This window comes from Vulpes vulpes, chromosome 16 (genome assembly GCF_048418805.1).
Source record: "Vulpes vulpes isolate BD-2025 chromosome 16, VulVul3, whole genome shotgun sequence".
Taxonomy (NCBI): Eukaryota; Metazoa; Chordata; class Mammalia; order Carnivora; family Canidae; genus Vulpes; species Vulpes vulpes.
The window spans coordinates 43451258-43476521 of NC_132795.1; the positions used below are offsets into that span (position 1 = coordinate 43451258).

Below are 25264 nucleotides of genomic sequence, written 5' to 3' on the forward strand. Positions count from 1 at the left end.
TTTTAATTAATGACAAGTGTTTTCTACTATTGCAAAATTTCTATGTTTAGATGAAAATTGAAAAATATTTGAAAATATACTCATGAGGAAGTGAACTGATTTTTGAAAAATATTCTAAAATCTTTTTTTTGTTGCATATCTGAAATGGAATTTGATGAATTTTTTCATTAAGTAAAAGGTCAGAGACAGTGAAATTAATAGCCAGAAAAATAATTTTGTTCTTGTAAGATGTAAGCTTTATAAAAATGTGTTTTTTGAAAGGTTTTCAAATATATAATGATTTTCCTCCTCAGAAAAAGATGTTAACAGAACAGATCGAACAAACAAGTTTTATGAAGGCCAAGATAATCCAGGGTTGATTTTGCTTCATGACATTTTGATGACCTACTGTATGTATGATTTTGATTTAGGTAAGTTCTCCTCTAATACCCTAATTTTAAAAGATTTATATATATTTATTTTGTATTTGAATTTATTAACCTGTTAAGACATATGTAACAGCTCTGTGGGTTAGTTTCTATAGTGATTGTTCTGCTGGACTGGAATTTAGAAGGCTATGATTCCTAGATGATGCGCTGAAGAGCGCTGGGTCTCCACAGCATACTCTTGGGGCATTGTGGAATATTTTAAATTTTTGAGAGAGATAGTGGCATCTGTAAGGATACTGCCCTGAGTCCAAGCTGAAGTAGTTCAGAGTTTCAGCATTAGACCTCCATATTCCTCCTGATGAAGTTAGTTTTTGCAAAGCAGGGCTTTTGGCCTTGCTGTGATAATAAGCAAGTACAGTATGAAAATAGGTGAAGGACAAGAAGTGAGGATGGTGGTATCCAGTTGGATTCCAAGCTTCGAGAAGTTGTGCAGTGCCAAGAGGTGCTAAGTTCACGGGACATAAATAGTTATTAAGTTGTTTGGGTCTGAGTACTTAATAAATGGAAATGTTAGTTATTTCTTTAAGCCTGGGGGTGCCTTAGAAAAAATTACTAAGACGTTAAGAGTCTGTGAACTGAGAAAGTTTGGGAACCTTTGAAATGCTTTCCTGCCTTGCGAAGGAAAATACTGATGTGATATCTTGGACGAGCCATGCAGATAATTATCTAGGCCATGTGGAGCTTTTTCTTTCCTTGGTAAGTGTATTTCCTACCAAAGTGGGTTAGAAAGACAAGCTGGAAGGGGCAGTAGTGGATTGTGTGGAGAAGGCATAATGGGTAGAAAATCTAAGGAACTAATATTTTAAGGGGTAAGAGAATTTAAGCTGTTTCTTAAAAGAAAATTCTTTAAACATTAACCTTTAAGTATAAGTAATGGAAAAGTTTCTCAGTTATCTACCATGTGAGTGATTCCCAAGTAGAGAATAACAGAAATAGAGGTTTTCCAGATTATTTTCATAGAGCTAAAGACATCTTTTGGAGAAGATAGTTGGATATTTAGCATATTAAATCTTAATGAACCTTGAATTAGGGTATATTTTCCTCACAGCTTGTATCTCTGTGAATTCCTCTTCTTTCATATTTTAGGGGAAGATGTAAACTCTTTTGTGGATCTTGAGGCATCAGCCTCTTTGGTGACACTAAATTGAAAACCACAGATTTCTCTTTAAATTGTAAAATTTAGCCAGTCCTATCTAATCACTCCTCAAATTGGATCATTGAAAACTTATTGGTAGAGTGTTTTTCAGGTTAGAACGTTGTCATACTTGATTTTGACTCATTCCCTTTTGATGAAGTAGGGAAATAATCCGAATTTTATGAGTAAAGTTAAATGTCTTAGAGTGTGACTCAAGGTTGCACAAGTAGTCTATGTTGGACTGGGAGAGAGACCCAGGTCTTTATTTCAGACTGGCATTTTTATCTCTACACATCTACCATGCTGACCCATTGTCATTTTACTATGGGGACTAGGACCATAGTCTTAGGGAACAAGAGGCATTGCCCTGTACTCTCAGGTAGATAATTTTGAGATAGGAATTTATGCATATTTTTAGGAGTTCTTGAATGCTCAGTTTTTTCAGGGCATAGTCGCAGACCAGCTAATTGGGTAAATTGCTATCTTCATTTGTCAGAGGACAAATGTTCCTTAACAGGAACACAGCCAAGGATTCTGTTTAGAACTCTGGCCTTGTGAGGACCCAACGTAATTTTCATAAAGCAGTAGACCAAGTTTCTTGTGTTTTGCCATGGCAAAGTAACCTAGGCTGTAAATTTACTCCTGTAGGTAATTTTATCATATTGAATTGTTTGGGGTCATAGCCCATATAGATGAGGTATGGATATATTTACATCAAATTCAGTCTCATTAATGGTGAAGGAAATAGAAATTACCAAAGCAGAAAGAAGAACCCAAGGAAGAACAATTTTTAGTTAGTGCAAAGTCACTAAGAATGTTTCTATGGGAGGTAACTTTTTAAATGATATATGTACATAATGATGATCCTAAATAACCAATAATACATTAAGCTATACTTAAAATACTGTATGTAATAAAGCAGAGTGTCTAATTTAAAGAAAATGATTTCCAACTCCTAAGATTGTTATTTTTTACTTGATTCTCTAAGGGCTAAGCTTCAGTTAACCTGGAAATTGACCTATATGTAGGTGAAATTTTTCTTTTCAGTGTAGAAAGGTATACATTAGGATGATAAGGAGTTCATTTCTCACACCTCCCCCCTGAAACAAATTTGCTATGAAAATAATTTTAGGGAACTACTTGAGAAATTGTAGTAGTGCTGATTAAGATGTGCATCAGTCAGCACTATTGCAGGATCTTAGTGTCACTGAATGCTAATTTAAACAGCTTTAATCTTTCTTTAATTAAAAGGAATTTGTACATTAATTCCACCCCCGCAACTCATGACATACCCCAAAGAACATCATGTATAAAATAAAATAGATTAAAAGCAACTAGAGTATGAAGATTAATTTGACTACTTGCTTCAGCTAAGGCTGGTATAAGAAATGTGGTAGTGATCCCATATAAAAGCTGAAGACTTAAATGATTAAATTAGCTTCTTAGAAATTTTTATTCATCATAACTTTATAATAAAGTACTTTTTTCCCCAGACGAAAGGTGCTTTGTAAATCTTTTGAATTGCACACTTTGGAATATTTTTTATAGACAATATGCAGTTAGACCCAGTAAACTAGTACTCTTTTGCACTTTGTTGAATTCAGATGAAATTTATTTATTTTATTTTTTACATTTTTTAAAAGTTAAATTCAGTTTGCCAACATATAGTATAACACCCAGGGCTCATCCCATCAAGTGCCCTCCTCAGTGCCTGTCACCCAGTGACCCCCTCCCTCCACCCACCTCCCCTACTGTAACCTTTTGTTTCCAAGAGTTAGGAGTCTCTTGTGGTTTGTCTCTGTATTTTCACACTCAGTTTCCCTCCTTTCCCTTATAATTCCTTTGACTATGTCTTCTATTTCACGTATGAGTGAAACCATATAATGATTGTCCTCCAATTGACTTACTTCACTCAGCATTATACCTTCCAGTTCTATCCGCATCAAAGCAAATAGTAAGTAGTCATCCACTCTGATGGCTGAGTAAAATTCCATTGTATATATAGATCACATCATCTTTATCCATTCATCTGTCGAAGGACATCATGGCACCTTCCACAGTCTGGCTATTGTGGACACTGCTGCTGTGAACTTTGGAGTGCAGGTGTCCTGGTGTTTCACTACATCAACTTGCAAGATACATCTATGAAGGCAAGGGAAACAAAACCAAAAATGAACAATTGGGACTTAAGATAAAAAGCTTCTGCACAGCTAAAGAAACAGTCAACAAAACTAAAAGACAACCTACAGAATGGGAGCATATCAAATTTCTTTCATGCTTTAATTGGTTTAGGCTTTATATTTGTCATTGCTTTCTCTGTGTCAGTGCCATGTAGAAAAGTGCTGATAACAGTTTAATCTTCCTTCCAACCTATTTCTTCTTTTTTTTTCTTTTCTTTTTTTTTAAATAAATTAATTTTTATTGGTGTTCAATTTACCAACATACAGAAAAACACCCAGTGCTCATCCTGTCAAGTGTCCCCCTCAGTGCCCGTCACCCATTCCCCCCCACCCCCCGCCCTCCTCCCCTTCCACCACCCCTAGTTCATTTCCCAGAGTTAGGAGTCTTTATGTTCTGTCTCCCTTCCTGATATTTCCCACACATTTCTTCTCCCTTCCCTTATATTCCCTTTCACTATTATTTATATTCCCCAAATGAATGAGAACATACACTGTTTGTCCTTCTCTGATTGACTTACTGCACTCAGCATAATACCCTCCAGTTCCATCCACGTCGAAGCAAATGGTGGGTATTTGTCGTTTCTAATGGCTGAGTAATATTCCATTGTATACATAAACCACATCTTCTTTATCCATTCATCTTTCGATGGACACCGAGGCTCCCTCCACAGTTCGGCTATTGTGGACATTGCTGCTAGAAACATCGGGGTGCAGGTGTCCCGGCGTTTCATTGCATCTGAGACTTTGGGGTAAATCCCCAACAGTGCAATTGCTGGGTCCTAGGGCAGGTCTATTTTTAACTCTTTGAGGAACCTCCACACAGTTTTCCAGAGTGGCTGCACCAGTTCACATTCCCACCAAGAGTGTAAGAGGGTTCCCTTTTCTCCGCATCCTCTCCAACATTTGTGATTTCCTGCCTTGTTAATTTTCCCCATTCTCACTGGTGTGAGGTGGGATCTTGTTGTGGTTTTGATTTGTATTTCCCTGATGGCAAGTGATGCAGAGCATTTTCTCATGTGCATGTTGGCCATGTCCATGTCTTCCTCTGTGAGATTTCTCTTCATGTCTTTTGCCCATTTCATGATTGGATTGTTTGTTTCTTTGGTGTTGAGTTTAATAAGTTCTTTATAGATTTTGGAAACTAGCCCTTTATCTGAAATGTCATTTGCAAATATCTTCTCCCATTCTGTAGGTTGTCTTTTAGTTATGTTGACTGTGTCATTTGCTGTGCAAAAGCTTCTTATCTTGGTGAAGTCCCAATAGTTCATTTTTGCTTTTGTTTCTTTTGCCTTCGTGGATGTATCTTGGAAGAAGTTACTGTGGCCAAGTTCAAAAAGGGTGTTGCCTGTGTTCTCCTCTAGGATTTTGATGGAATCTTCTCTCACATTTAGATCTCTCATCCATTTTGAGTTTATCTTTGTGTATGGTGTAAGAGAGTGGTCCAGTTTCATTCTTCTGCATCTGGATGTCCAATTTTCCCAGCACCATTTATTGAAGAGACTGTCTTTCTTCCAATGGATAGTCTTTTCTCCTTTATCGAATATTAGTTGACCATACAGTTCAGGGTCCGCTTCTGGATTCTCTATTCTGTTCCATTGATCTATGTGTCTGTTTTTGTGACAGTACCACACTGTCTTGATGACCACAGCTTTGTAGTACAACCTGAAATCTGGCATTGTGATGCCCCCAGCTATGGTTTTCTTTTTTAAAATTCCCCTGGCTATTCGGGGTCTTTTCTGATTCCACACAAATCTTAAAATAATTTGTTCTAACTCTCTGAAGAAAGTCCATGGTATTTTGATAGGGATTGCATTAAACATGTAAATTGCCCTGGGTAACATTGACATTTTCACAATATTAATTCTGCCAGTCCATGAGCATGGAATATTTTTCCATCTCTTTGTGTCTTCCTCAATTTCTTTCAGAAGTATTTTATAGTTTTTAGGGTATAGATCCTTTAACTCTTTGGTTAGGTTTATCCCTAGGTATCTTATGCTTTTGGGTGCAATTGTAAATGGGATTGACTCCTTAATTTCTCTTTCTTCAGTCTCATTGTTAGTGTATAGAAATGCCATTGATTTCTGGGCATTGATTTTGTATCCTGCCACGCTACCAAATTGCTGTATGAGTTCTAGCAATCTTGGGGTGGAGGCTTTTGGGTTTTCTATGTAGAGTATCATGTCATCGGCAAAGAGGGAGAGTTTGACTTCTTCTTTGCCAATTTGAATGCCTTTAATGTCTTTTTGTTGTCTGATTGCTGAGGCGAAGACTTCCAGTACTATGTTGAATAGCAGTGGTGAGAGTGGACATCCCTGTCTTGTTCCTGATCTTAGGGGAAAGGCTCCCAGTGCTTCCCCGTTGAGAATGATATTTGCTCTGGGCTTTTCGTAGATGGCTTTTAAGATGTTGAGGAAAGTTCCCTCTATCCCAACACTCTGAAGTGTTTTGATCAGGAATGGATGCTGTATTTTGTCAAATGCTTTCTCTTCATCTCATGAGAGGATCATATGGTTCTTGGTTTTTCTCTTGCTGATATGATGAATCACATTGATTGTTTTATGAGTGTTGAACCAGCCTTGTGTCCCGGGGATAAATCCTACTTGGTCATGGTGAATAATTTTCTTAATGTGTTGTGGATCCTATTGGCTAGTATCTTGTTGAGAATTTTTGCATCCATGTTCATCAGGGATATTGGTCTGTAATTCTCCTTTTTGGTGGGGTCTTTGTCTGGTTTCGGAATTAAGGTGATGCTGGCCTCATAGAACGAATTTGGAAGTACTCCATCTCTTTCTATCTTTCCAAACAGCTTTAGTAGAATAGGTATGATTTCTTCTTTAAACGTTTGATAGAATTCCCCTGGGAAGCCATCTGGCCCTGGACTCTTGTGTCTTGGGAGGTTTTTGATGACTGCTTCAATTTCCTCCCTGGTTATTGGCCTGTTCAGGTTTTTTATTTCTTCCTGCTCCAGTTTTGGTAGTTTGTGGCTTTCCAGGAATGCGTCCATTTCTTCTAGATTTCCTTATTTATTGGCGTACCGCTGTTCATAATATGTTTTTAAAATCGTTTGTATTTCCTTGGTGTTGGTAGTGATCTCTCCTTTCTCATTCATGATTTTATTAATTTGAGTCTTCTCTCTCTTCTTTTTAATAAGGTTGGCTAATGGTTTATCTATCTTATTAATACTTTCAAAGAACCAACTCCTGGTTCTGTTGATCTGTTCCACAGTTCTGTTGGTCTCGATTTCATTTAGTTCTGCTCGAATTTTAATTAACTGTCTTCTTCTTCTGGGGGTGGGGTCCATTTGCTGCTTTTTCTCTAGTTCCTTTATGTGTAAGGTGAGCTTCTGTATTTGAGTTCTTTCCAGTTTTTGAATGGATGCTTGTATTGCGATGTATTTCCCCCTCAGGACTGCTTTTGCTGCATCCCAAAGATTTTGAACGGTTGTATCTTCATTCTCATTAGTTTCCATGAATCTTTTTAATTCTTCCTTAATTTCCTGGTTGACCCTTTCATCTTTTAGCAGGATGGTCCTTAACCTCCACGTGTCTGAGGTCCTTCCAAACTTCTTGTTGTGATTTAGTTCTAATTTCAAGGCATTGTGGTCTGAGAATATGCAGGGGACGATCCCAATCTTTTGGTATCGGTTCAGACCCGATTTGTGACCCAGTATGTGGTCTATTCTGGAGAAAGTTCCATGTGCACTTGAGAAGAATGTGTATTCAGTTGAGTTTGGATGTAAAGTTCTGTAGATATCCGTGAAATCCATCTGGTCCAGTGTATCATTTAAAGCTCTCGTTTCTTTGGAGATGTTGTGCTTAGAAGACCTATCGAGGGTAGAAAGAGCTAGATTGAAGTCACCAAGTATAAGTGTATTATTATCTAAGTATTTCTTCAGTTTGGTTATTGATTGATTTAAATATTTGGCAGCTCCCACATTCAGGGCATATATATTGAGGATTGTTAAGTCCTCTTGTTGGATAGATCCTTTGAGTATGAGATAGTGTCCCTCTTCATCTCTCACTATAGTCTTCGGGGTAAATTTTAGTTTATCTGATATAAGGATGGCTACCCATGCTTTCTTTTGAGGGCCATTTGAATGGTAAATGGTTCTCCAATCTTTTATTTTCAGGTTGTAGGTGTCCTTCTGTCTAAAATGAGTCTCTTGTAGACAGCAAATAGATGGGTCCTGCTTTTTTGTCCAGTCTGAAACCCTGCGCCTTTTGATGGGGTCATTAAGCCCGTTCACGTTCAGAGTTACTATTGAAAGATATGAGTTTAGGGTCATCATGATATCTATTCAGTCCTTGTTTTTGTGGATTGTTCCACTGAACTTCTTCTTAAAGGGGAATTTTAACAGTCCCCCTTAAAATTTCTTGCAGAGCTGGTTTGGAGGTCACATATTCTTTTAGTTCCTGCCTGTCTTGGAAGCTCTTTATCTCTCCTTCCATTTTGAATGAGAGCCTTGCTGGATAAAGTATTCTTGGTTGCATGTTCTTCTCATTTAGGACCCTGAATATATCCTGCCAGCCCTTTCTGGCCTGCCATGTCTCTGTGGAGAGGTCTGCTGTTACACTAATACTCCTCCCCGTAAAGGTCAGGGATTTCTTGTCTCTTGCTGCTTTAAGGATCTTCTCTTTATCTTTGGAATTTGCAAGCTTCACTATTAGATGTCGAGGTGTTGAACGGTTTTTATTGATTTTAGGGGGGATCTCTCTATTTCCTGGATCTGAATGCCTGTTTCCCTTCCCAGATTAGGAAAGTTTTCAGCTAGGATTTGTTCCAATACATATTCTGGCCCTCTGTCCTTTTTGGCGCCCTCGGGAACCCCAATTAAATGTAGGTTTTTCTTCCTCAGGCTGTTGTTTATTTCCTTTAATCTATCCTCATGGTCTTTTGATTGTCTCTTTTTTCCTCAGTTTCCCTCTTTGCCATCAACTTGTCTTCTATGTCACTCAGTCATTCTTCCACCTCGTTAACCCTCGTCGATAGGACTTCTAGTTTGGATTGCATCTCATTCAATTGATTTTTAATTTCTGCCTGATTGGATCTAAATTCTGCAGTCATGAAGTCTCTTGAGTCCTTTATGCTTTCTTCTAGAGCCACCAGTAGCTGTATAATAGTGCTTCTGAATTGGCTTTCTGACATTGAATTGTAATCCAGATTTTGTAACTCTGTGGGAGAGAGGACTGTTTCTTTTGAAGTGAGGTTTTCCTTCTAATCATTTTGCTCAGTGCAGAGTGGCCAAAAACAAGTTGTATTGGGAAAAGGAGGAAAAGAGAGGGAAGGAAAGAAAAGAGAAAAAGAAAAAGAAAGAAGAAAAAGGAAAGAGAAGAAAAAGAGAAAGAAAAAGAAAGAAAGGTGAAAAAAAAGGGGGGAATTCAATCAGAAATCAAAAGAAGCAATCAGAAATCAAAAAGAAAGAAAAAAAAACCACAAAAAAACAAGAAAACCAAAAAACAACGTGGGAGTATCTTCTGATTCTGTATACTTTGAAAAGAAATCAAAAGAAGCAATCAGAAATACTTTGAAAAGAAATCAAAAGAAGCAATCAGAAATCAAAAAGAAAAAAAAACACAAAACAAAACAAAAAAAAACAAAAAACAAGTGGGAGTATCTTCGGATATCTTTGAATCAGAAATCAAAAAGAAAAAGAAAAACACAAAACAAAACAAAACAAAACAAAAAACACGGGGGAGTATCTTCCGATTCTGTATACTTTGAGTCCCTTGACTTCCCCTGGAACTTGTCCGTCTAGCTGGTCTTCTGGGGGAGGGGCCTGCTGTGCTGATTCTCAGGTGTTAGCACTTGGGGGAGCTGCTCAGCTCTCTGCCTGGTGCAGGGCTCAGTGAGGGCTCAGTGGGGGTTGTTTACCCCGTGAGGCCCCAGGAGGAACAGCCACAGTGGCGGGGGGAAACTCTGGAAACCTGGATTCAGCCCCGGCAGTAACTCTGGGGCTCTCCGTCTGCAGGGCCTGGGGGCTCCGGGGCGGGGCCGCTGATCTGCTCAGCTCCAGGGAGGAGCGTCCCTGCTGTCCTGGGCCCTCCCGGCCTCTGCCTGTCCCGGGGGGGCGGGGGGGGGGGGATCGTGGGCTGTGTCCCGGCGCCCTGTGCTCCGGGGCCTGCGCTGTTGGATTCGCGCTCCCGCCCCGCAGCCCCCTCCGCGGAGCCGCCGCCCGAGCCCCTCCGAGCTGCTCCGGGTCCCGCCCTGCGCGCTGCAGCCCTTGGGGAGCTCGGCGCACTCTCCCGGGTTGCAGGTGCCTATTCACTAGTGTCCCAGGGAGCCCGAGGGCATCCCCGCCCTCCTGGGTCCTGCTCTAACTCCCTGTGGGCCCCTTTCCGCGGGGAAGGTTGGTGCAGCTCCTGCTCCTCCGGGACGGGGCTCTCCTGTCCTGGGGACACTCGCCCCGGCCTCAGCCCGGCTCCTCGCGGGGCCCCTCCCCCTCGGAGGCCTTTTGTGTCTTTCTTTTTCCCCGTCTTCCTACCTTGATAGAAGCGCGAGCTCTTCTCACTGTAGCGTTCCAGCTGGTCTCTCTTTAAATATCAGGCCGAATTCGTAGATTTCCAGGATGATTTGAAGGTGATCTAGGTAATTTGGTGGGGACAGGTGATTTGAACCCTCCTCTTCCGCCATCTTGCCCCTCCTCCTTTTTTTTTCTTTAAGTGTTTTTATTAGGGTTCTCCAGGGGAACAGAACCATTACGATTATGTATATTTATATATTTTTAATTTCTGTTTATATATATATGTATCTATATATATGTATATTTAGTATATTTTAACATATATATACAGAAAGGGAAAGAAAAAGATTCTTCTAAGCTATTGGCTCACGTTATGGAGACTGGGAATTCCCACAATCTGTTGTCTACAAGTTGGAGACCCAGGAGAGCCGGTGGTGTAGATGCCAGTTCAGATCTGCAAGCATGAGAACCGTGAGCTCTAAATGCAGATCAGTGTCCCAGCTCAACAGCCAAGCAGAGAACAAATTCAGCCTTTCTCCATCGTTTTATTCTTTTCAGGCCGTCCTCCATGGATTGGGTGGTACCCAATTGTTTAATGGCTTCAGCACACATAGATTTTTGTGAATTGTAAGAATGTAAGCTTTGGGCTTGCACAGACTATATGACTTCACACCACACTTGGGGAAAAAAAACTCCTCTATGTACCTTTAACAAATATACAAAAGTTACCAAAGTTCAATGATAATATATATGTAAAAAGGCATAGTATGAACTTTTTGTCCCTTTGTTCAAGAATCTGTCTTAAATCTGAAATCAATTGTAAAACAGGAAAATTGAGAGTTTTATTTTTTAATAACTGAAAAATAAGCTTGGCATGTTCAGTTTGAAAGCAAAACCAAGACTTTTTGCTTAAGTGAGGGGCCTGATATCTTTCCAGTTTTTCTTTTTAATCACGGGCTGTAATTGTCATGACTGAGAAATTATAACAGCATCAAGATAAAGGTGGTCAGAGTGGTACTTTCAGGTACAGAGTATTCATTGGATTAAAACCAGTTGCTAGCATTAGTTGTGCATAGAGTAACAAGAAAAGAAAGGCAAAAAGAACATAGATAATGACTATTTTAAAGAAAGTGCATAATTTTGGTATGACTTCTGGTGTAGATTACCAGTGATCTGGTGGCTAAAGCAGTTGGACCCTTTTTCATTATTTGTTTTGGCTTATTCATGGCAGTTAGGTGCTGTTGGCTGCTTGGCCCCTGAAATATTCTTCCCCTTGACTTTTACAACACTTTTTTCCCTTGATTTTTCTTTTTCCTCTTTACTTCTGATTCTATTCCTACTCAGTCCTTTGAGTATATACTCTTACCTTTGATGTTCCTCTGGGTTTTCTCTTCACCCCTCCTCTTTATCATAATAATTTTGCACACTATTTGTTAATGATACTACCCTCACTTGATAATGATGTCTAAAGTAAGACACATAATAGCAGCTATCTATCTATCTGCTTGACATCTCAGTCTAAAACAGCTCCTCTTTCTTACCTGATTACCGGACTTCCTCCGTGTTTATTTTCTTGGTAAATGTCAGTATCTACCAGTTTCTAAAACCAAAGAAAAGGTGAAATTATAAGTGAAATCGTGGTGATATACACAGAAGGATACATAAAGTTTAGGTTTTCAGAGTCATGATTTTTTTTTTTTTCTTTCTTAGGGTATGTTCAGGGAATGAGTGACTTACTTTCTCCTCTTTTATATGTGATGGAAAATGAAGTGGATGCCTTTTGGTGCTTTGCCTCCTATATGGACCAAATGGTAAGAATAGGGTCTTCTTCCTTTAATCAAACTAATTTTGAAAATTTAGGTTGGGTAATCTTATAAGGTTGATGTTTGTATTTGGCCAATTATGGTGGAATTAAAAAAAAATTGCTCCATGTTTGTTTCTTTTTTTAAATAGCCTTTTCAAGGGGCTTGAAAATGTGGACATTGTTTTTAATACTAAAAGTAGATAGTAAGTGCCTGTAGCACAGGAATAATCAGAATTTAGTATCAGTGAATGCTTGTGTTCTGCAGAAGAGCTATGAGTCATTATAGAATATTGATGAAATAGATGAATTCAATGCTTGTGAAGTAGTTGAGCTTTCATATCACCTGCTTTGGAGATAAAGCTTAGTCATGCCAAGTAATATCCTTACTTTTTGTGAACGTTTTGGGTTTTGTCATTATAGTAACTGATTTTTCTTCTAGATCTGTTTGAACTATTTGTAACAGTGACACTTTCTTAGTAATTCATTTTTATTTTTTCAGAAGCATGTGATTTTTAGAGTTGAACTATCTTTATATATACATATTATTACAGAGGACATTTTATCTATTGATAATAGCTTGAATTATTGATCAATTCTGGGACAATAGCACAGAGAGTATTAACAGGGAAATAAAACAACAGCCTTCTCAAGTAATTTATTAGAAAGAAAAAAAAAGAACAGCAGAGGCCTAAGAGTAGATAAAGGCATATGAAATCCGAAGACCTGACTACATAGGTCACTGTACTGTTTCAGAGAAAAACTAATGTATTTGATGCTGGACCTTGATGGTGGGTATTCAAATGGCTTGGTCGCAAGGGGATAAATATTTTGAATATGTAATCATATAAAGTGTTTCCCTGTAATAAAGGTTATAATTCATTCTCTGGGATACAAATGTGGAATATAGAAGTACCCTTCTCTTTTTTCCTTACTTCTTTTCTTCCCCTCTTGCTGGCCAATTTTTCTTTTCCAATTTTTCCCACTTTTATCTATTTCTTCAAGTCTCTTACCCATGGTTCCAACTCATCCTCACTTCTACTTCTTTTCCAAATGCATATTTGATAAGATTTGATAGTTTAAAAATATCTTTACTATTAATAAGTATTCAAAGTACATAGTTGTGACCGTGAGTTAATGTTTTGGATTATTTGGAAAGATTTATTAATTGCAGTAATCTGCTAATATTATAGTTTGTCTTCCTTACCTTTTTGATTGATTGATTTTACCTGCCTTCTTAGTTCCAATTACTCCCAAGTGCTCTAGAAACCTGAGGCATTTGTTATAAAGGTCTGTACAACTGATACTAACTGTATAAAAGTTGTTGTCTGCCTTTCTTGTGTTTTTGTTTATCCTCTTTTTGCTACAGCTAGTATGTTCCTTGATAAAAGGGTCATGTCTTTGTTTAACTAGTCTTCTGGTATGCTTCCAGAATTTTCCTAATGCCAACATGAGGTTTTTGTGCAACAGATTTTTGTAGAATAAACACATGAATATTTCCCCAGTGCTTAGTTTAGACCTTTCCTTATGGTAGGCATTCCAGAAAAATTAACATGAACATACTGCATTTAGATTTATATAATAATAACCTTCATAAAATTGAGCCAGTATTGGTATGTTAAAAAAAATTGGCTTATGATACCATACACACACACACACACACACACACACACACACATGCATGCGTGCATACATACTTGTGCACGTATTTAGGTCTCAAATGTAAAGATTTTTAACATCTTTAATATACACTTTACAGTCTTTTTGTCACTTTTGTGTATGATGGTACAAATTCATTCTTCTTTTTTCATATAGTAAATGTTCTCTGTGCTTGCCTTTTCCATTGAGGATGGTCTGGGGATTTTTCTAGTCTTTATTCTAAAAAAAATCTCTTAATATATTGTCTACTAACATTTTTTTCCAATTTGAATAAAAGGGTAATGTTGCAATCAAAATAATCTGCATGATTATTTTTTACTGCATTGCTATTGGTTTGGTGTCCTTAAATCTATACTGCTTTTGACTCCTTCTTTTTGTTTTACAGCTTTACTCCATGTAAGTTTTTATTCATTTTGTGATGACTGAACCTAATGTCCATAGATTTGCTTTTATTATATTTACTCCTATCTCATGTAGGCATAGGCATAGACTGTGTGTCTATTATAGAAATATTATGGAAACATTAGCAAAATGATCTAATAAACTTTCTTATCCTCACCATTCATTTTGCCGTATACATTAGTTCTTTCCTTCCTTCTCACCTCCCTCCCCATTAATAGACACGTGTATATGTATATATATGCATATAGATGTATATGTATGTATACGTGTGTATGTGTATATGCACACACACATAGGTATTTGTATGCACACACGTGTTTATTTCATAGATACGGTTGAAGCCATTTGTATATCCATTGTTGATCTCATTTTCCTTCTCCTGGAGTAGCTACTTTACCAAAGTTGGCTTCTGTCATTTTGGGAGTGCTTCATTTTATAGCTGATTATGCCATGTTGGTACTCCCAGACAAATTACCTTTGGCCGTCATAGTAAAAATGATGCTGCTAATCAGAGAGCTGATTTTGCCTTTCTTTTACAGGTCCATGTGGTAAATGTGAAGCAATAATATCCCAAAGGCTTGTGTCAGTCTAGTCAACTAGTTCTTTAAGGCATAAGAGAATAATCCAGTTTTTTTTTTTAAGATTTATTTATTTATTTTAGAGAGAGGGTGTGTGTGTGTGCAGGGGGAGGAACAGAGAGAGAGGGAGAGCAAATCTCAAGCCGACTCCCTGCTGTGGCGGGGGGGGGGGGCTGGATCCCTTGACCCTGACACCATGACCTGAGCCGAACTCAAGAGTCAGATGCTTAACCTACTAAGCCCTCCAGGTGCCCCTAGAAATCAGTTTTTTAAGAATCAGTAGCGTTAAATTTTTATTTTAGTTTAGTTTCCTTTCCAAGAATAATGCTTTGTCTCTGAAACTTAAAAAAAGAAGTTTGAGGGAAGAGATGTTGTCCTTAGGCTTTTTATAAGCATTAGGACAGTAGGTCACAGAGGGGTTGGGGCACATGGGTAAAAGGAATTGGAATGTTTAAGGAGATTTCCGATTATTTTGGTCTCCCCATCCAACTTCCAACCCTTGACTAAAGTTTTCGTAAGGGAGTCTACGCAACTTTGCAGAGTTCTCATACTTTGTGACCTCAGGACCCAGTCCTTCGTACTCTTAAATACTATTGAAGACTCTGAGAGTTTATGTAGGTTATATCTCTTGATGTTTATCTATATGAAGATGCTGAAAAGTATATAAATATTTATTAATTATTTAAAATAACAATAAACCTTTTTATACTTTAACATACATTTTTTATTTTTTTATTTTTTTTTTAAATTTATTTATTCATGAGAGACAGAGAGAGAGAGAGAGAGAGGCAGAGACACAGGCAGAGGGAGAAGCAGGCTCCATGCAGGGAGCCTGCCGTGGGACTCGATCCCGGGTCCCCAGGATCACACCCTGGACCGAAGGCAGTGCTAAACCGCTGAGCCACCTGGGCTGCCCCATAACATTTTTTTAAACGAAAAATAACTTTTCCAAAACAGAAACAATTTTTTGAGAAGAGGGATTGTTTTCCATTTTCTTTGATGTCTAGTTTAATGGAAGACAGCTGGATTTTCATATCTGCCCCTATATTCAGTCTACTCTGATATCACTCCTCATACAGCATTTAACCTTGTGGGAAAATTTAAAGTGCAAAATGCATATACTATTTTAGAATTGTCATGAAAATGGTTTTGACTTCTCAGATTCCCTAATGTCACCAAATTTAAGAAGTAATTAAAGTAATTCTTCAAAATAAGGTATATGTTACAGCTAAAATTAATTTTATTTTATATGACAATATGAAGAAATATTTAACAGTGGAAGTGATCTGATAAAAGTTTGTTCCCAAATGTTTGTTTTGTTTCACCAGGTTTCTTATTTGATGTAAGAAATAAGTGTATCAGTCTATAGTTCTGCATTCTTCTTTATCTAAGTGAAATGAATACAGGAAAAAAAATAATCCTTAGTTTAAAATCAAGGGTTCTCTTTTCCTCTTTAATGTTGCCATAGCTTTTTAATTTGTTGTGATAGTTTAAAAATATAACCAGCGTGGTATAAGTGTAACATTTGTCCTTAGACTCTTCGTTTAGTTATCAGTGCTTTTGTACGATAAAATGTTTGTTAAGTATTATTTATGTGGTGACATTTATTTCTCTTTAAAGCATCAAAATTTTGAAGAACAGATGCAAGGCATGAAGACCCAGCTAATTCAACTGAGTACCTTACTTCGGTTGTTGGACAGTGGATTTTGCAGTTACTTAGGTAAGTTAAATGAATCAAATTATGTACCCAGCACATTCTAGGGTGATTTACAGAAAGAAAAATGTAAAGCATTATATTCAAGGTACATATTACCCTATTGCTATTGCCTAAGTTCCTTTGAGGAACAAAAGTGTGGGACTAAACTGTCTTTGTATAATTGTGCCTTAAAATAGTTTGTTCATAAAATGACTTATTTGTTGTTATTTTATGGTTTTCTTTAAATAATTTTTTTAAAACAAATTTGAATTGTTTCTTGGCATTAGTAGAAGGTAATTAAATTTATAGACTTCTAATAAGCTGCATAGAAAAATTTGAATAGAAAAATTTGAGTTTGAAATAGGTCACTGTATTCTGAGATAATCAGTGTAAGGGTAAGCCATATATATGTGTGTGTGTGTATGTGTATGTGTGTGTGTGTATATATATATTTTTTTCTTTTTTTTTTTTTTTTTCTTTCTGTTTAGAATCTCAGGACTCTGGGTACCTTTATTTTTGCTTCAGGTGGCTCCTAATCAGATTTAAAAGGGAATTTAGTTTTCTAGATATTCTTCGATTATGGGAGGTAAGTAAATTCTTAAATTATTATACAAACACTTCATTCTGTAGAATATAAATGGATCCTAATAGCCTAACTGAAATTTCTAAAGTATGTTACAAAGTTGTGATGGTTTTGCGGTCTCTCCTTAATGATCTTGAATTAAATATTTGGTCTTCGGAGCATTTTCCTGTAAATCACAATCCTCATGAGATTTGGGGCCACGAGTCTTCCCAGAACCGCTTTTCTAGAGCACTCATATTTGTGTTCTTTCCTTGGGAGATTTAACTTTATGTGAGGCTGCCACATTCTGGTATAGATTTGTACAGAGTTCAAGGAAGTTTTGACAGTTGTGATGGCACTTTGTAGTCTGAAGTATTGGGAGGGAGCTGTTTTTCTTTTTTATGATTTTATTTCTTCATGAGACACACAGAGAGGCAGAGACACAGGCAGAGGGAGAAGCAGGCTCCATGCAGGGAACCCAATGCGGGACTTGATCCCAGGACCCAGGGATCACGCCCTGGGTCCCCCACTGTTTTGCTTTTTAAAAAAAAATTTAGAGAAAAATGCTGAGAATAATATAGCAAACATCTTGTGAATATACAATCATTTACTTAGTTTCTACCTCATAGATATTTTGCTTGTTTGCACCAGCAGTGTTGCAATCAACATCTTATTTAACACGAAGGCAAGTATCTTTTTTTTTTTTTAAACTAAGGCACGTATCTTAATATTCAAATTTTCATGTATATCTCTGAGTATGTCCTTAGAATAAATTTCTAGATACCTCTGAATCAAAGACTAGTCAGCTTTTAAGGCTGCTGATAGATTTTGCCAAATTATTCTCAAGAAAAGATGAGGAATGATTATTTTCCAGAATGGGCATACCAAAGGTAGGAAAGGCCACATTTAATCACTCTCAGCTTGGACTCAGACCTGACTTACCTTAGCTAATTACTTGGGTTGAGGAGATGGAACATAATTGTGGATTAATGAACAAGCAAACATCCCATCATCCATATTTAACATATGTAAACATTTTGCCATATTTACTTCTATTTTTTCTCTTTTTTTTTCCCCAAGAAAAGAATTAAAGATATAGCTAACATCTTCTTTAATCTCCACCCCAATCCCATTTCCCTCTCCCCAACTCTAGAGGATATTCATGATCATGTTTTTGATGTATATCCTTTTATTCGTGTTGGACCCTTTTATTTGTTAACTTGATAAAAAAATTATTTTCTTCTAAAATATCTGTTGTTAATAGATCAGTGTGCTTTTAAAATAGAATGTTGAATGTAATGACTAATTGCTACCTTATCTTTATAAAGGCAAGGGATTACAGAAATTCTTCCAAGGAAGAAATGGGGGAAATAATCCATCTGGATAATTAATAGACACATATAGTGGAACCCTTGTGTCCTCTGAGACTATTACAGCTGGAAATTGGTCCCTACTCTTTTGGTGACCATGCTACCATTAAAAGTGATGGGCTGTTTGAAGGATCTCATTGCTTTGTGTGTGATGGCTTCCTCTGTTTGAAATTAGAAGTAAAACTCACATATTCCTTAATTTGGAATTGTATTTAATTGAACATAATTCATTTTTGAGGGCCGTTATGAAATTTAATCTCAGAGGTTTGATAATTAAGCAAACTTCTCAACTTCCTTTTTATAGGATGGATTGAAAATATTGTTACTATGTAGCTAGAATAAACCTTGATCTGATTACCAAATAAATCCAACTTTTGAATGAAAATTTTGAGGTTAATTGCATTGTAATTAAAAATTGAATTTAGTCCGAAAATTATTCAGCTTGATTTACTTTTGATGAAAGAAGTAAAAACATTTCATGTATGCGTTTAGTAGTAGTATTTATGTGGTTCTTTTTCTCTTCCTAGATAAGATATTATGTACACTGATAGGAAATGAAGGCTTTAAATTTGAGGTCATTGTATTTAAGAAGTGTGGCTATTGATCAAATATTTTATCCATTTAGGTATAAATTTTGGGTAGTTGATTCAGTTTTTGTCACAATCAGGGACACACTGTGTAATGTAATATAATGTAGAGCTATCTCTGGGTGGTTTTGATTTTTTGTACTCTTTAACTGAATTTTTCTTTCATATCCACAATTTGCCCTCCCCTGCCCGCCCCCCCTCCCCGAGATTAAAGGTGACTTACAAGTGAGAAACTGAAGGGTCAGAAAAATACTGAGAATGCCTCTAACCCTTATACCTTAAACTCATGGATGTAGCTTCTTAATACCATTTATTATATAAATTAGGCTTAGAGTGATATCTTACTATAGTTACCTAAAGGGCCACATATGGAATTAATCATACTCACATAATGTTAAACTTGATGTTAGTTACCTGTGTAGGTAAAGGTAAGACTTCACTCCTCATTTCCTCACTAGAGAAACAGTGTCTACTCCATCTAGGCCCCTTCTGCGTTTCATAGAAGTCATTCAGAGTTCAGCATTGTTTCTGTGAGGAAAATATTGTAGAATTGATATAGTGTACTAAATAGTTCTTTTTTTTTTTTTTTATAGGTAATGTGGACTGAACTGCCATGCAAAAATTTCCATCTTCTTCTCTGTTGTGCTATTCTGGAATCCGAAAAGCAGCAAATAATGGAAAAGCATTATGGGTTTAATGAAATACTAAAGGTAGTTATTTCTTTAATTTAAATTTGAGTATTTTGGCTCTTTCGTCTGTTTGATGGTACTGATATACAGAACATTTTCTTGGAGCTTTATTGATTGAATCCCTTGAGTAAAACTTAAATTTTATCAGTAACACCTAATATTAGGACTGGCTCTCTGAGAATGACAGTTCAATGAATACATACTGGCCAGTTATTTTTACCTGGGTAATTAGGAAGAAAAGGAAATTCAGCAAATTCTCTTTTGTGTAGTTTAGTTTTCTTAAAAAAAAAAAAAATAATTGTCTTTTGCTTATAACTTTGAGATAGTAGACTTGGGACAGCTGCTAGATTTAATGTCCCATAAGTTTATTAGCTATTCTTTAACTTTAAAACTGAAAGATAGATTGAATTTCCTGCTGATTTATAGTATGAATACTTATATTTTAAGGATTTTATCTGCAATGAAATATAACTGGTAATAAATTGTTTATATAGTAGAATATAATAGTGCTTTTAGTTTCAATTATCATTTTATTTTATGGATTCATTTTAGCATATCAATGAATTGTCCATGAAAATTGATGTGGAAGATGTACTATGCAAGGCAGAAGCAATTTCTCTACAGATGGTAAAATGCAAGGTATGGTGCAGTGTTTTAAATAATTGTAAGATTTTTTGTTTGTATGTTTTTGGTGGACTGAGGTCAAGAAAGAATTTTTCTTCATAGAAGTAAAATGCAATTTTAGTAGGCTGAAGCAGACAACAAGCATTAGCTAGCATTTTTTTTACCATTATTGATTTATAGCACTTAATTGAAAATAGTCGATTAATTATGCTAGATAAGAAACAGTATAGCAAAATGGCAAAAATAATGAAACCGTTTCAGCAACAACTAAAGAGGCTGTATTATTCAGTCTGACTACAGACTGGAACCTCTTATTAAATGATATCCCCAAATAAAGACAGATGCTAATCAGAAATAATTAAGCAAATGGTATTTAGTGTGTTTTTACAATTGTACTAGCCAAGTTCTTAGTTCTTTCTAAAAACAATTATGACCTAAATTGTTCTCTTTGAGGTATTTTGGCTTTTGCACTTTTATGAGAGTTCTGTTTGGTCTTTGTGTCATTTGTTCATGGTTCCAAATACTTATTTTGGTTCACTTCTGCAAACATTTATTTGGTAGCTATTCTGTCCAAAATATGCCAGTGAGACACTTCTTTAAGGAACCTTGTACATTGAGGGAGCAAATTGGAGTATAAATAAGCTCTCGTTTAATATCTAAGATTCTATAATAGCAATGAAATAAATGCTAACTGTTAAAAAACTTAACATTAACATGAGTGGTAGGGTGGGGTGGAGAGTGACTAATTTGGGTAAGAAGATTAGGGAACTTCTTATGAAAAAAAGTGGTTAGGATTTCATTTGGAGTGGATAAGGAAGGTGTGAAAAGATACATAACTATCACACTGTTAGAATAAATGTTCAGATTCTGGAATCTACATATCTTGAGTAGAAGTGTTATTTTGTGAATATTTTTCCTCTATAGGAATTGCCACAAGCAGTTTGTGAGATCCTGGGACTTCAGGACAGTCAAGTGACAACACCAGATTCAGACACTTGTGAAGATGAAAACGTTGGCATGACTGGTTGTCCTACGTCTACATTTCAGAGTGACTCCTTGCCCGTACTTGCCACTAGTGGAGCCAGAGATGACAGCCCAACACAGATAGCAATGTCCCCAAATGTTAGCAGATTAACACCTGCATGATCATTCTTCTTGCTTAATTTTTGAAGAGACACTTTGTTGCAGCCTTTTGCAAGTACTTGAAAGGTGGAAATTTAAAATCTTGGTATTGATCATGCTTTAAGGTTTATGGAAAGAAAGTGTACTGATGTTCTTGCATTAAAGCTTTACAAAGATTTAAACTAATTATTTTTGTAGTTACTTCTACCAAATAGCCTTTCCTTTTCAATAACATTCCTTAGTATTTTTATAGCCAAGTACATTTTATTTTCTTGCTGATGAACTGGAATTGGATAAATATTACAAGTGGATGAGTTGGAAATTATGCACTTTGAAAAACATTCACTTTGTTTACTCTAAGTTTAGTGGGTTTTGGATTTGATTAAATTAAATGTTGGGCCTTTCTATCGCATTCTAAGCTGAGAAGTAGATTGTGTTACCCAAGTGATGAAATAAAAGAATTTGTTTTTCTCTATTGTTTACAACAATACTCAGCTTAAATATTTATGCTGGTTGAATGTGACTTAAATTGGATATTTTCATCAATGCAATTTAATGTGTAGATAAAAAGAGCTATTTCAACCATTTTAAGTGGATTGGCAGTATATTTTTTACATTGAAGTTTTCTTCACTTGTATATAAAGACTATATAAGTACTTATTTATGAGTATAAAAAAGGATAGGCATATTTTCTTTAACTGAATAAACTTGACTATTGATTTATATAATCTGATTTGACAAAAGTAATACATAGCTTCAGTATGAGATCTTTTTCAAAACTATTTTCTTAACCAAACATTTATTTCATGAGACTGCATTCAACCCTGTACCTGGTGTAATTTTAAAATTAATTGCTTGTAACCTCACTTTACTAATAATGTGTTTATTATCTTTCCTAATAATGCATTAACTGATTAATCAGGTCTTTAAATTTTTATAAAATGCTCTTTGCAAAAAGCTTGTGTCAAAAATTTCAATATACTATCACGAGTCTCAAAGTAATACTTTTTTGTATATGAATGAAGCTGTTGTTTTTACCATGCAGTGTTGCATGATTTTAAGTTATGTGAAATTAACATAACTGATTCCGTTTTATTTGTAATTTGTTAACTCTTGTACATATCATTAAAATAAACTTGAAGTTGAAGTAGTGTTTTCAGTTAAATTACACTTTAGAAGTAGTCTGCTAGTTCTGCATTGGAAGGAAAAGAATCCAGGTTGGCCCCCAGCACATTTTCTATTTTTTTGTGATTGAAACAATCATTGGAATGAGTTATGGACGTGAGGAAGAAATACGACCCCTTTTATAACCAAAAACAAATTTTCATCAGCATGGACTTGAGCATAGTGTTGTCTTGGAGGATGTAATTGTCTGACCCAGGAAAGCAACTCCTACAATTGATGTTAATAATGTAAAATAAAAGTTAGGCAGTTCTGAAGTGGTCCAGGAGATAGATTTTTTTCCCTCCAGAAGACCAGGGAACCAAATGAACTTTTTTCCTACTTGAGTATTAACTGACAGTAGAACCATTAGATTTTAGTTTTTAATATCATATGTGTGTTATCTTTCATCAGTTAATAATGAGTAAGCCTATTTAGACAAAAAAAGTAAACTGATCAGACACTCGGCGTCTCCAGCCTTTCATTTCCTGCTGTTCAGGAAATTGCTTAGAACATCTTGATGTCCTTCTTGTTCTTCCTGGACAGGGACTTCAGGGGAGTTTTTTCCCCCCCGCTATGTAATGTCATGTCTACTTCGGAGTTAAAAAAAATCTGAACACATTTAGTAACTTGAACTTTTGTCAAGTTTTATTATACAACTACTTGTTAAAGCATTTTTACTAAAGAGTCTTTATTTCCATCTTGCTCATTGTTGATGGGGAAATAATAATATAGCACAATGCTGGATAAAGTCTCAGTGAGGATCTACAAAATTGAGTCAGCAGATGCTATATATAAATTTGAGCTATTGAGATTGCTAAAATAGTCCAGGTAAATTGGTTGGTCTAACTTCTTAAAGATTTATTTCAGTTTTCACGAGGTGTTCTGTTCATACCCTGATAACATGTAAATTATTATGTGCTCTATTATATGATATTTAATGTTAAAATTTAATTCCTAATCTAACTGTAAGAAGTATTTTAATTTCTAATATGAGATTCTATGGGAAGGAAGCCTTTTGCATTTAAGAACATGCCTATTTTGATTGTCCCATGTGCCTAGGATTCTTCATCTCTTTGTAAGTTAAGAACTTTAGTCTTGGTGATGACTAGAGCTTTTCTGAGTGAGGAAAAGAACATTTTGGGAGCATTATGGTGATTCTTGCTGAACCTGCCATTTCCAAGGATTTTTATGGATGCTATATCTTATGGGAAATTCATATAATTATGTCCATTATTAAAGGTAGTTTGTATAAAGTAATACAAAATGTTTATTGAAGAACCTAGAAATTTACCTGACTTGTGTATCACCGTGTAACCGGATGACATCCTTCTAGCTTGGATTTCTTTCCTTGGGGGCTTTCAGAAGATGTATGAACCTCTCACTGTACTTAAGTTTTGTGTGCATATTTCTGGGGACAGGTCATAGTTTCTCCAAAGTTTCTCTAATTTTCTTCATGCATCCAAGGGTTTCTTGAGCCTCTGTGAAGTTAGAGAACCACCATTATATTATATATATATATCATAGGTTGACAATTTGACTTAAGGTTAGGTTGACAAGTCCCTGAGGTGGTTATTATTTTTTTTTTATTAAAGATTTTATTTATCTATTCATGAGAGACACACAGAGAGGCAGAGACATAGGCTCCCTGCAGGGAGCCCACGTGGGACTCGATCCCAGGACTCCGGGATCATGACCTGAGCCCAAGGCAGACCTCAACCACCGAGCCATCCAGACATCCCAGACCCTGAGTTTTTAAAAAAGTAGTTTCTTGATTTTCTAAGGTGGATTTACCCTAGTTTGGACCACCATTTTTAGTAAAAAGTGATGACCATTGTCATGGCCTATTTTATGTAGATTTTCCTCCTCCATTGTACCTTTTGAAGATAAACTTCTGGTGTTATTATTATTTCTAAACATGAAACAGGATTAAATTTAAACTGAATCTGAAAGGTTTCCATCAGTATCTAATGTCATTCCCTGATCCTAAACATCTGCACCTATCTATATTTTAATGTGAATACACTGCCATTTGAATAATATAATGTATGTGGCCTGTTCTCCTCTTGGGTTTTTCGAACACGGGGGTTTTAACTTGGAGATCTTTGAGTTTTGTTGTGATCACAAATAGTTTTCTCACTGTTTTGTAAAGAGAGTCCCTATTAAGGTTTATCCATCTTGACATAGGGAAAAACATTGTGTTGCTCTTAGAGGCAAAGGTGGGCTGGGGTAGGGCAATCAGACCGGACGTACTTCTCTAACTTTTTGGATTTCCTTTTTTTTTTTTTTTTTTAAAGATTTTACTTATTTATTCATGAGAGAGAGGGAGAGAGAGAGAGGCAGAGACACAGGCAGAGGGAGAAGCAGGCTCCATGCAGTGAGCCCAACATGGGATTTGATCCTGGGTCTCCAGGACCACGCCCTGGGCTGAAGGCAGGCACTTAACCGCTGAGCCACCCAGGAATCCCACTTTTTGGATTTCCAAAGCACTCTTAGCCATGGGGAATTGCACTGTTTACAATCTCCCTGTAAAGAAAAGCTGATTATAGTCAGTGTCTTTTTCTAACAACTCCTCAGCATTCAGAAATACCGTATTTGCCTTAATTTAGAATTGGAATGTTAGAATAATAGGGGGCCAAGCTATTAGATACGGCTTTCCATCTCAAATACCTCTATGTTATATTGCTTCTCACATGCGAAAGAAGAATGAAAAGAACATTCCAATAAGCTTAGCTGTGATCAATGAGCAGTCCGTTTGTGGCTTCGCTTTTTTAATTAAGAAGACTTATTAAGCCCAGAGATGGGCTTTT

The 25264-nt window shown here is 36.4% G+C and overlaps 1 protein-coding gene across 3 annotated transcripts in view; it reads left to right on the top strand.

The window, feature by feature from the left end:
• Window positions 1-22440, top strand: part of TBC1D15 (TBC1 domain family member 15) — a 74949-nt gene extending 52509 nt beyond the window's left edge. For all 3 annotated transcript variants that reach the window (XM_026001711.2, XM_026001710.2, XM_072741879.1), the window contains 7 exons: window positions 294-410; window positions 11914-12014; window positions 16264-16363; window positions 16828-16925; window positions 19452-19568; window positions 20100-20186; window positions 21096-22440. In XM_026001711.2, the coding sequence (XP_025857496.1) occupies window positions 294-410; window positions 11914-12014; window positions 16264-16363; window positions 16828-16925; window positions 19452-19568; window positions 20100-20186; window positions 21096-21317 (842 nt within the window). In that variant the 3' untranslated portion in view covers window positions 21318-22440. The remainder of the gene's footprint in view (window positions 1-293; window positions 411-11913; window positions 12015-16263; window positions 16364-16827; window positions 16926-19451; window positions 19569-20099; window positions 20187-21095) is intronic.
• Window positions 22441-25264: the final 2824 nt, after the last annotated feature.